Here is a 13,207-nt window from a genome sequence, read left to right on the forward strand (position 1 = left end):
GCACACACACACGACAGGTAAAAATTCGGCTATTTTCTTTAGGATGGGTGTTGAGGTACACACTTCATTATTCTCTACCATGCCTGTGTTCATTTAATTTTGAAAACAGAACTGAGTTAATTCTAATGAACACTGAAAACAGTAGATTCAAAGCACGAGCACGCAAACAACAAAAAATATGTACAAACAGAGATGTTTGCCAAAGCGTTTCCAGATGATGTTGCCGTACCCCTTACCGCACCATATTTACTACAATTATCATTATTATTGGGCCTCGTATATTGACAGTCTGGTGCCCCAACTACATAGAATTTTTCAGGTTATTTGATGCCACTATCTCGGAGCAAGATTTTGAAGTAATCCTTTGTTTGTGCGCAAATCTAACGTTCACATATGCAACTAAAGAGCAATCGACGTGAATTTCAGAAGGCAACTTGGCAGTGGCCCCAATCGCTTGAATTTGAGGGAGCTTCATAGAAGGCGGCGTCACCGTTTTCGGACATTTCCTCTCAATCAAACGCATCTGAATTGGCAAAGCTATAGGCCCACCAAACTAGCCGGCTTAAAAGTGTTCTACAGATCATTGTACTTTTGGAGAAAACCCCACAAAAAATGCCGGAATTAGCAAATTTCAAGAAAGCGGCCAGCAAAAAACCGAAATGGTTTATCCGCCAATCAAGTTGCGGAATTTCCATCTTTTTGCTCCGTTCCTAGCCTGTATCTAGTATCGAGGAAAACAGCAGTGGTCCGCGTCGGTAGCACCAATGTCGCCACTGTATCAAACGCAGCAGCTACGACCCATTCAAACTTTTCCAACGGCGTGAATTGCAGCGGGCATCGAGTGGTTGCGAGAAAAACGGCGAAAAGCTATTCTTTATCAATCTGCTTTTCCGCGTCATGATAGTACGACGATAATATCTACGATTGCACTAACGTCGATAGAGATTTTGTCACCCACTGTACGCATTACCTAATTGGCGCCCTACCATCGCGAGTGCATTCGCTGGCTTCGAGAGCGATTCGTTTCACCTGTGCGCCCAATTTTTCGACTGTTGTTAGATTGAGCTTCGTAGAGGTCGTTATCTACTACCGGCGCCGTGATGCACCTCGCTAAGTTGCTTGTAACCGTTCTTGCCGTGAGCGCGCATGGCGTCGCCACCCCCATCGTGCAAAATCCGCCCAGCGAGCTACCGGCTGGGGGTTCCGGAAGTGGGCTTAAGGTTGCGGGCTTGCGTACCTGCACCATCCCCAACCAGAGTGATAAGGGCTGGTGTGTGATTGTCAGTGAATGTGAGTCTTACGTGCGCCTTCGTAGCGATTTTAATCTGACCGCCGAAGAGGTGAACTTTTTGAAACGTGTTCAGTGCGAAGACGATGGAATAGAGCCACGAATTTGTTGCCCCGAGGGTTCCGGCAGGTACGTAGATCCTCACGTGCAGTTCTCGCGAAATGATCGGAAAGTGCGGCTTGAGGACATGGCAAAAGTGCAACCCAAGAAGCACCGAAAGAGAACCGGTGCCCCGAAGTCGGGACCACCGGCAGGCATCGGATTGGAGGAAGAATGCGGTAAGCAACTAGTAAACCGAATCTATGGCGGCGAAATTGCAGAGTTGGATGAATACCCGTGGATGGCTTTACTGGTGTACAATTCAAGTAGCCATTTATCTTCCTTCCGTCAATTTGTCGTCAATCTAACGAGTCCCGTTTTAGACGAATTCGGTTGCGCCGGGGCCTTGATTAGTCGACGTTACGTTCTCACTGCCGCCCACTGCGTGTCCGGGGCTGTTTTCGAAGAGAAGAAAGGACTGTACGTAATGCTTTCCGCTTTTCTTAAACAAAATCACATCCTAACCCGGTTTACCGGTTTTTACCACGTGTCGCTAGGAAGTCAGTGCGCCTCGGCGAATACAACACTAACACCGAGCCTGATTGCATCCAGGAAATTAATCATGTGGACTGCGCCGATTCGGCCGTGGACGTAGCCGTCGAGAACATCATCATCCACCCTGACTACAATGAATCCGCGCGGGATATGCAGCACGACATTGCGCTTCTCCGGCTCAAACAGAACGTTCGATTTACACATTTCATAATGCCAATCTGCCTTCCTGTCCAGAGCCACAACCATTCCATCACCAAAGCCAAAGGAGCGATCTTCACGGTGGCTGGATGGGGCCGAACGAACCTCTGTAAGTTTGGTGTCACATTTTTTACTTTACTTCCCATTCCTAATTACAACGTTGTTTTATTTTCTACATATATTTAGAACTCCCTACTAACTCGAGAATAATTGACCTGTTCTATTCCGTTCACGCCCTCGTACTCGATCAATCATCCCCTATGCGCCCAAGCCAAATTCACGAAGTTTCACTATACATTCATTCTCGAATGGCAGAGCAGCGCATCCTCCGTACTTAATAGTAGTGCCAACATTTCGCGACGCAGGGCATAGGCTTGTGACCAATTAGAATTTTGAAGCAGCGCAATAATTACATTCGATATGTGCATTTTATTAGTATTTTCTCTCGCCAGCTCCAATTTTCAAATATATGAGTCCGAAGTTCAGAGTTTTCATTGAAGTTCGAATGAACCTGTTTCCGCCCTGGATATTTGTCAGTAAAGAAACAGTTGATTCCACAGCTAGTTTCGAGATCCTGTTACCAAGAAATGAAAATCTAGCTGCTAATTTGTATTTTCCACATGACGGTTTGAGCCCAATTATCGCATGTATAGCAGCCGGTCATTTAACCCAGAATGGTTTTACCTACAGTATGGAATGCGGCTTAATGTATATTTAGAGAAGAAGAAACCACCATTTATTTCAAATGTGTCGGGATAACTCACTGCTTAGAACACTAGGTTGTCGTATGGAAGATCGCGACAGTGGGATTTGTACCATAACTGGATGTCGGATGTCAGTGGACTGAGCTCTGAATGTGTCAAAACAGGGAAATAATCACGGGTGAGCGCAACGCTGACCACATTGTTGCCTACAGTGTACCGTAATCCTGTAGTGGACCGTTACGGTCTTGTGAAGTGCTCAGACCACTTGAAGGCTCTCATCCAAATGGATTCTTGGGCCACCGATTATTATTTTTTCAAATATTGTCGTTAATTGTTAGGTCGCGTTCGTCGCGTAGGTTGCATTCTGAACACGTCTGGATTGACTTTCACCGTACCGACTGAATACGACAGAAAGTTTCCGCTTTAGTGTGTCCAGAATTTCAACTACGGGTGTTTCACAGGGGTTGACATAGTTGCTGTAAAAGTTCTGCACTTTATTCTTCACCCGTCTGCTGGCATTGTAAGAGCTGATTTGAATCAGCCTTGCAATGTCGTATCTTAGTGAATCTCGCCGACATTCCAGACGAAGTTTCCATGGTGGATTTCTTCGGTCACTCAAACCAATAACACGAAAGCAAATCTTCTGACCGTACAATCTGACAGCCGTAACTGCACCAAAATATACAAGTGATTGTAGTTGCAGCAGCGACATATCAGCACACAGCCGAGATGCAATCTCATCATTGATTTGAGGTAGAACTCTCGGAGGTGCTGAAGATGCAGAGAGCCTGGGAGTACCTAGTCTATGCAAAGGTTCCATTTCCGAAAATTCTCGATACGCTCTTTGGAATTCGTCCCGAATCTCTGCGGAGACCTCAGCTGGACGGTGGATAAGAGTGCTTCGCTGAATACTGAAACTGTTGCCTGCAGTGGGGTGTGGTGCTGTTGATGCTGCCGCCTCTGCCCCCATTGACTCTTGGTCGCCAGTTTCCGCGATGACCTCAAGTCAAACACGTTGCCTGATGATGGACGGGATTGTGTCGCTGTGAGTAATAAAGCGGTACTGGTCTGCGACTCGCTGCACAGTCACGTGCGCGAAATGCCCGAAACGCTCGACGAATCTGTAGTCCAAAAAGGGCCAATAAGATGTTGTACTCGCCCCGCCTAGTCATCGTGACGCCTAGATGTCGAAACGCCCCACATTACGGAAACCGATCCAGCCACCAAGTCAGACGACTCATACTCACACATTATTTATTATTATTTATTATTTTATAAACAGTATTATTGCAACAGCAAAAATCATGCGGTTATTCCCATATGGAAGTCAGGTACCCTTCTTTGAAATTGTAACGAGCATCTGCTTTTTCAACTCATTGCAATAGATCTGAGATCCATCAAGTATCAAGATACAAAGATTGGAGTGCTTCAGTGTGTTGATACCAAGATACCAGATAACTTCGCGTCCGGTTGGAGGAACAGTCCGTGCTACGGAATGTGATATTATCCACATGAGGTGGAATTCTGGTGTATATTATATAATTCAGAATCTTGGAGGAAGATTCTCTCCACCTCTTCAGCTGCTCATTTTTGTGAATGTAAATCCCCCTGTTAACTTCCATTACAGGAAAATTGAAAGGCTTACGATCACGTGTAATATCTTTCGTAAAGGAGATAAAATTCCTATCCAGAATCCCACTTCGCCGTCCAAATGCTGCAAAAACACGGCTCCTATAACATAAGAGCGGCCAGTCACAGTCCGAGAACGGATTCATGTCTACTACGTAAAGGTCTCCCGGAGTTCAATAGAACCATGTCTCAAAGCAGATAATACTACTATCCAGAATCCCACCAACCCACTTCGCATAGGCTTCTCAATACCATTAGCGAGAAACCAAAAACCGTTTTCCACAGCGAAAGTGTCGTAGCCTTCATCCGAGGCATTGGTGACAGTTCCGTAGCGATCCCGAAATTCGTTACTAGCTCACAAAGTTCGATCCTCTTTAATTGCCTCTTACAATAAAAGCAGAACTATTTTGAGTGTACATATTCTTACATCCCAAATTAATGGGCCATTGTATTCTTAAACACCAGCTCAACAGGCTATTGAAATTGAAAATTGAAAAGTTGTCAAATGAACAAACCGCAGCATTCTCACTTGCACGGCAGCAACAAAATAAATATGCCGATCTACTAAATTTCCTCCAAAAAATTGCGTAGAGTAACATATAATTATTACGGAATTTCGCAATGTTTAGCAATCCAAGATTTCGTTATGTTGCTGGAGCTTGAATTTGTTCCCTCCTTATAAGCAACGATAACTTTACTCTATTTTGACCGTCGTGTACTAAGCAGTTACCATTCTTAAAATTAAGGTGAAGTTATAAATGAACAATCTTTTTCTCAAATCTCAATAGATCATATAGTCTTCTAATGAAAACTTAGAAGACTTGGAATGCTTCATCTCTCACTGCACTCTGAACAAATCACTTTTGAACCAGAGGATTCGTAAATCCCGATAATGGTCCTTTTATTTAAGTTCTAGAAAAGTATAATTAATATTAAAAGTTTGAGTGAAACAAAACCTTAGAAGAATTCATTTAATGTCAGCCTTTTTATCTTTTTATTGATTGTTCTTAGAAACTGCTCAATGGAAAACTTTGAAAAATCTATAAATAACACCGCAACCCTGCAAATAGAGTTGATAATTGCAATTAATTTGTTAGATATGGGAAGAAAGCCTCCCTACTTCCACTTTAGCAAGTCCAATAATGGGAGCAATGTGAATGATGAATTTTCTTTCACCCTGCTTATGGGGAGAATAATTGAATTGTTAAAATTCGCAAATACGAAACGCAATGTATACTTATTGAATTAATTATCAATTCCAAAGGTTATGTCACATACGTCCACATTCTGCGGAAGTTCAAATCTGTTGAAAAAGTCTCCCGACAATGCGACCGATTTCCTCTGTAATGTGAAAAGTTCTCAGGAAGTACAAACTAAATGGTTGGAAATCACCATACAATAAGAAACCATTCATGAAGTTGCGGAGGAAGAGAACAGTCGCGAAGCCCCAGGAAGGCAATTCGCACCAGTCGTATTCTAAGAGCCTGGAATTGAGGAACTCAGGACAGGGTATGGAGGCACACAAGGGACAACTATTAGTTTGCCGGCTGAAACAACGTTCGAACTACTAGGATGTAGTAAAGCAAAAAAAATAACTCGGGTTGTTTGCAGACTAGACTACATAGCTAAAATTATAAAATTTTCCTTCATTAATTGCTAAACTCCAGATACACATGCATATGCACTTACATATCAATATTCTGTTAATCCTAAGTAAACAAACGACGCCCATCTAAATTGATCTAATGCATCTTCACGCATTTCATTTTTTCATTTCATTTATTTACTCATAGTGACTTACAACTAGACAATGATTACTTAATGCTAGCTTAATAACGGCTAATAGATCTTAATGCTATCAAACGGGTGACTATTACATAGTTTGGCCAACCCGACCTTCTCTGTAATCTACTTTACTGTGTATATTTTTATTTATACATCGATCTTGACAATTTATAATAGCACTTGGTATTTTCAAACTGCGCCCGCACTAAAGGCGCGAGAAGGTGAAATTTTACTTACTTAACCTAGTTACATATAACTTAACCTAACTTATTTTAACTTAAAGTAATTTAATCTAACTTAATCTAACATAATTAATCCTTAACTAATATTTACAATAAGCACATTACAATTTCCTGTGCTTATCCTCTATCCACCCCTACCAGGCAAGGAGTTTCAAAAAAGGTTAGGATTTTGGGTCTTAGAGATGAACTCACGATTTGGCAGGGCCTTAAGAATGTGGCCAATGGGGAGGTTTTACCCTGTTGGTAGAGATGCCGAATTAGTGGGTTGGGGTGGTCCTCCGTTCTTTCGAAGAACCTTTCCATTATTGTGAGAACGTGTTCTCGAAGTGGTTTGACTTTGGCTCGCCTATACACTTCGGCGTTTTTGCCGATCTTTTTTGTTTTCCAGTTGTAAGACAAGCCTGTACAATGTCTAAGGATTCGGCGTTCGAATGACTCGCATTTTGCCATTGCTTGGTTGGAGCATGAGATCCAAGTTGGTGCTCCGTAACAGATAACGGGTCTTATAAGGGCCTTATACAGGGTCAGTTTGGTTTTGGTGCTGAGACCTACTGTCTTGCGAAGAAGATAGTAGATGCTACTGACTGCACCGCGTGCCTTGCTGATAGCGAGCTGGAGGTGGGGTTTAAACTTGAGGAGTTCATGCAGGGTTACTCCCAAGTATTTGATCGAAGTAGATCTGCTCACTGTGGTGTTCCCGATTCTCATTTTCAAGCGTTTAGCTTTCCTATGGATGCCTCTAGAACCTAAGTATCTAGATTTTCTCCTAAAGGTGCAGATTTGCGTTTTTCCCTCATTAATCTTGATTCCCCAACTACGGTAGTACCTGCAGAGGTTTACAATGTATTTCTCAACCGCTTTGGCTGCCCTGTTAGGGTGGAGGTTCGAAGCGAAGATAAGCGTGTCATCGGCGAATTGGATCAGTTCAACGCCGTCATCGGGGATCGGAACGTCAGCCGTGAAGATGTTGTAACAGGTTGGCCATGAAATGGATCCTTGCGGTACACCCGACGTTACCGGCAAGAGATCTGAAAATTCATTCCCCACGCTGACATAAAAGTGCCTATCTTCGAAGAAACTTAACGCAAGTCTAATTATCGGGACAGGGAAGTCATTATCTATCAATTTGTATATAAGTCCGTTTACCCACACGGAGTCGAAGGCCTTTTCCAAATCTAACGCACATGCTACTGTGGGTTTATTGTTGACGTTAAGTCTTGAGACGACAGTGTCGTGTAGGTAGCTCAACGCGTGCTGGGTTCCGTGTTTAGAGCGGAATCCGAACTGGTGGTCAGGGATACGCATTTCACTTTACTCCGTACATTTATATACTTAAAGTAAATACCAACCGCACTAGCATACACACATGTCTTTTTTTATTTGACACCATCCGCAAACATTATTAGCAAATACATGTGCACACACATGCCTATGTTGAGTAATTCATACTGATATACAAACAACAAAACAAGTCGGGAAACCGGAAGCTGGGCGCTTCAGGTATGAGAGGTTTTGTTTTTTTCTTGGGTGAGTATATTTGTACGTAGCCCGTTAAGAATATGCATTTAGCATATCAGATTTAGTACTTCGGGTTGTAAATTTACACGGTAAGGCAACTTTGAGCTACTGTAACTTTGTTACTAATAGTATGATTTTAATGAAACTTGGAGGTAATATGCTTCATATTATATTTTATACTACTACCAACCTTTATAACTCTGACATAAACTTATGGGGGGGTTTTCCTCAATTTTTCCAAAAATAAGGTTATATACTATTATTAACTTAATTTGAACAGATATCGATATGGAGAGTATTTTGAGGCCTGGGTACCGTATAGAAGCAGCTTCATTATTTTTTTCAGATTTTTCGGTTTGGTAGTTTCTGAGAATGGGTCCGTTAAAGAAATCATCACTTTGCACCCTTCCCACTCTCCACCTTTTTAACAAATCTCAAAACTATATTTGGCCAAAAAAATGTTTACACCCCCCTTTTACATGTATGGGAACCTCCCTCAATCTCAACGAATTTTTGTTTTACAAACAAAACCTTAAAAAGGTAAAAAAGGAAAACTAAAATATCCCAACTTTATCCCATATAAGTTCCACTTTATATGATGGCGACATCATACACCTTAGAATGCAATAAATTTACGTGAAATGCAAAATTTAAAGGAATTTCAGGAGAATTCGTAAAATACAGTAATTTGCTAGTTTTTTAATTTGTTTTTTTTTTTTTATTTGAGCAGATATCGGAATGGCATGTATTTTGAGGCCTAGATTTCATGTAGGTGCACTATTGTGAATTTTTCAGATTTCTTGGCTGGATAGGTTCCGAGAACGAGACCTGCTTCACTTTTTGGGGGACACATTTTGAATCACTACTCCCCTATGTTTCACCAAATATTAGAAATGAGACCCGTTTCGAAAAGTAATAAACAAGCTCTTCCATTTCATACGCTGTATGACCATGACCAGTTTACACTTCCTTTCATATGTATGGGTTCTCAAACTCAACACAAAATGGCGCTATTTGCTACATGTAAAGGGATTGACACACTACGTATTCTCACCACATTTCGTGACAATTGGTTTAGCTATTTCTGAGTAAATCGGATGTGACAGACGGACAGACAACAGGCAGATATTGGATCGATTTTAATAAGGTTTTGCTTGAGTGTAAAGGCTTTGTGTTTACCTTATGTGAGAAACTTTCTATGCGCGTACATATTTCCATACGTAGAAATAAGAGTTCGAAATCTTCTTTTTCTTCAGCCTTCGTCCCGTTCACAAGCGGGGTCGGCTCGTCGTGGTCGGCTTCGCCATTTGGCTCTATCGAATGCCTGATCTGGGTGCAATCTCGAGTCTTTCAAACCCCATCCGTATCAAGCCACCGTTGTTTCGGCTCGACTATTGGTCGTTTACCATCGATTTCGATATTCAGACCAATCTTGGCAAGTGAATTCTCGTTACCACGATTTGCGTGACCATACCATCGAAGACGCCTCTCTCGCAACTTTTCCACGATCGGTGCAACCCCATAACGATCGCGGATATCCTCATTTCGGATGTGATCTAAACGTGTTACGCCACTAGTCAGTAAAACGTAGCATCTTCGTCACCATTACCGCAAGACGCCGAAATATTTGTTCTTATGTTTCCGGACACCAACACATATATGTAGCTTAATTATATTGACATAAATATTGTCCTCAACCTAAAACAAGTCGGAATACCGGAAGCTCGGTATAACGGTTTTGTGTTCATTTTATGTGAGCAATTCTCTATGCACTTTTCTCCATTCATACGTAGGTAAGAATACAAAATATTTCGTCATCTATTGCCACAGAGCAATTGATCGAACCTTTTCATTTGATACCCCATATCACCATATTCTGTGGAAAAAATTGTTCACCCCCTTTCGCATGTATGGGGAGCCCCCTTGAAACTTAACATAAAATGGTGCCACTCGCTGCATGGGACACACAGACCACATGTTCTCACCAAATTTCGTAATAATCAGTTCAGCTGTTTCGATGAAAATCGGGTGTGATTGATTGACAGATAGATATTGTATTGATTTTAATAAGGTTTCGTTTCACAGAAAGCCTTACAAGTAAACATTGCCTACTACCGTATTCCAGCTAAAAAGGGAAACTGTCATCCATAGGCATTCACTTTATGTGATAATGATGACATTTGGTGCCCATCATTATTATACATGAGAAACTTTTTATGAATGCTTTTCTATTCGTATATACATAGCGAACATGCAAAATATTCCTTATTACATTTTTAAACGCCCATACTTGTTGAAGACATTATAATGCTCATCCTCAACGAACAGACCCAATGACTCCCGAACACATGAGCTCACTATTTATGATTCAATGTTTGCTGTCCGTCTATCTGTCACACACGATTTACTCGCAAATTGCTGAACTAATTTTCACGAAATTCTCACTTGATAATTCGTTTAAATATAGCCAGCGGCGGCAATTTCTATTGAGTTTAAGGGAGGGGGAATGGAGATGTTAAAGTTTTTGTCAGCGAATATAGTCATAGCCATGGGAATATAGCCAGGTGGCAATTGTGATATTGAGTCGAATATAAGGGGATAAGGACTCAAAATGTGAGCCCCCAAAAGTGAAACGTTGTCCGGTTATGTCTTTAATATGTGCAGATATTCTTATATTCAGAAGTTTGGAAAAACATACATGACGGAATATTTTAAATTTTCAGCTACCGGCGAAAAAAAAAACCTGCCTAGAAGTTTCTGACATAAGATGAACACAAAACCTTTATACCTGAAGCCCCCAGCTACCCGGTGTTCCGACTTGTTTTGTTATATATGTATATGCTAATGTAATTTACGGATAGTGGACAATAAATGGACATGGATGTGTGACATCAACGGCGCAACAACCGGCATCCGGTCTAGGCCTGCCTTAATAAGGAACTCCAAACATCCTGATTTCGCGCCGAGGTCCACCAATTCGATATCCCTCAAAGCAGTCTGGTGTCCTGCCCTACGTCAGCGCTCCATCTCAAGCAGGGTCTGCCTTGTCTTCCTTTTCTACCATAGATATTGCCCTTATAGATTTTCCAGGCTGCATCATCCTCATCCATACGGAATAAGTGACCCACCCACCGTAACCTATTGAGCCGAATTTTATCCACAACTTAACGGTCATGGTATCGCTCATAGATTTCGTCGTTATTCTTCGGAGAATTCTTCTCTCCAACGGGTAAAGTAAAAATATGTGAAAATGCGTTAGATCAATTTAGATGCGTAGTAGCATACGGTAATAGGCAATGCTTGTTTGTTTTAATATGTCACACATATTTATATCTTGGAGTTTGGTAATATATGAACGAATATTTTGAATTTTTAGCTGTGGAGGAATGAAAAAAGCTTCATAGAGCTCTTCAGATAAGATGAACACAATACTTTTATACCGGAAGCGGTGAACTTCGCGTATTTCGATTTGTTTAGTTAAAATATTTGTATATCAGTATCAATTACTCGAGACAGGCATATGTATATATTTGTATGGTACAAGTCAATGAAGTTTTCGGGTAATATCCGGACCACCAGTATTCAACTTGCGTACATAACAGCTTTTGTGCACGGAGTAAAGAGAAAATATTGAGACACATATGCGCTAGAGTGCGGAATAAACTATATTTCTTTGCTTTGGATGAGCACCATATCTGTCTTTAATATGTAAATATATCATGGAGTTTGGAAATACATATATGAAGAAATGTTTTGAATTCTTAGATGTGTCTCAATTGAAAAGCGTGGATAGAAAGTTGCTCACATAAGGTGAACCAAAAGCATTTAAATCCGCCTAGCTTCCGGTATTCCAACATGTTTTTTTAAGGTTTTGTGTCCGTATGTCACACCCGATTTACTCGGAAGCTGCTAAACCGATTGTGACGAAATTTGGTGAGAACATGCGGTCTGTGTGCCGCTTTATATGCAACGAGTGACCCCACTTTGTATAACTCTGAAAGGGGGGTGTACATTTTTTTTACACAGGATATGGTCATGTTGGCTTTTTTTTGTTATTTGCACATCAGTGTCAACTACTCGAGGGAGACATGTGTATTTACATGTATGTGTTACAACGCTTTCGGGTAGTAATATAATAGACATCCAACCAACGGTTTTTAATTTACGGACGTGCTTTTATGCACGGAGGGAAGTGGAAATGTGTGAAAATGCATTAGATTAATTTATCAATGCGGTAATAGATAATGTTTGTCCATTTAGAATGCACAGTATTTATATCGTTGAAATGTACATATGTACACATGTATATCTTGGAATTCGACAAAATATGGCGGAATGTTTTGTATTCTTGGCTATGTACGAATGGAAAACCTGCATAGAGAGTTTCTCATATAAGATGAACATAAAACCGCAAGCGCCTAGCTTCCGGTATCCGACTTGTTCCTATTTTGGTTTTGGACAGGTGTTGGAACTGGTATGTTCATATAATAAGGTGAAATCGTCAATACATTGAACATTGAACATCAGCCATCGAGTCATTAGGAATTTCATGCAAAGAGAATAGATCAAATTGTTTCTCACAATTATAATGGGACACGGTTGAATGTCGCCCAGTCCCAGGCCCTAGTCAAATACGGAAAACGGAAGATCGTACCCACATATTAACGTTTTACAGATTTATAGCTGATTTCGACTCAACGACTAATTCATAACAAGTGTCAAAGGATGCAGAGAGACAACAAATCGGGAAACCGGAAGCTGGGCGCTTCAGATATGAAAGGTTTTGTTTGCTTCTTGTGTGAGTATATTTGAGTGTAGAATTATCCCATTTGTGCATAGCCCGTAACGTATATGCATTTATGATAGCATGTCAGATTTAGTACTTCGGGTTGTAAATTTACACGGTAAAGACAACTTTGAGCTACTGTAACTTTGTTGCTAATAGTATGATTTTGATCAAACTTGGAGATAATATGCTTCATATTATATTTTATACTACTAACTTTAACTTTTATAACTCTGAGATAAACTTAAGGGGGGTTCTATTCAACTTTCCCCAAAATATGGTAACATACTATTATTAACTTAATTTAAAGAGATATCGATATGGAAAGTATTTTGAGGCTTGGGGACCATATAGAGAAAGCTTCATGATTTTTTTTCAGATTTTTTCGATTAGGGAGTTTCTGAGAATGGGTCCGTTAAAGAAATCATCACTTTCCACTCCCCGCCTTTTTAACGAATCTCCA

General features: G+C 40.9%; 1 protein-coding gene across 3 annotated transcripts in view; it reads left to right on the forward strand.

The window, feature by feature from the left end:
• The first annotated feature begins 765 nt into the window (after positions 1-765).
• LOC119653035 (CLIP domain-containing serine protease 2) overlaps positions 766-13,207 on the forward strand; it is a 53,177-nt gene continuing 40,735 nt past the window's right edge. Inside the window, exons 1-3 of one of the 3 annotated variants that reach the window (XM_038057484.1) lie at positions 766-1,566; positions 1,711-1,807; positions 1,885-2,189. In XM_038057484.1, the coding sequence (XP_037913412.1) occupies positions 1,101-1,566; positions 1,711-1,807; positions 1,885-2,189 (868 nt within the window). In that variant the 5' untranslated portion in view covers positions 766-1,100. Of the gene's footprint in view, positions 1,808-1,884; positions 2,190-13,207 lie in introns of all 3 variants that reach the window. The other 2 variants (XM_038057483.1, XM_038057482.1) reach the window with 2 other exon arrangements.

Source organism: Hermetia illucens, chromosome 3, assembly GCF_905115235.1.
Source record: "Hermetia illucens chromosome 3, iHerIll2.2.curated.20191125, whole genome shotgun sequence".
NCBI classification, from domain to species: Eukaryota; Metazoa; Arthropoda; class Insecta; order Diptera; family Stratiomyidae; genus Hermetia; species Hermetia illucens.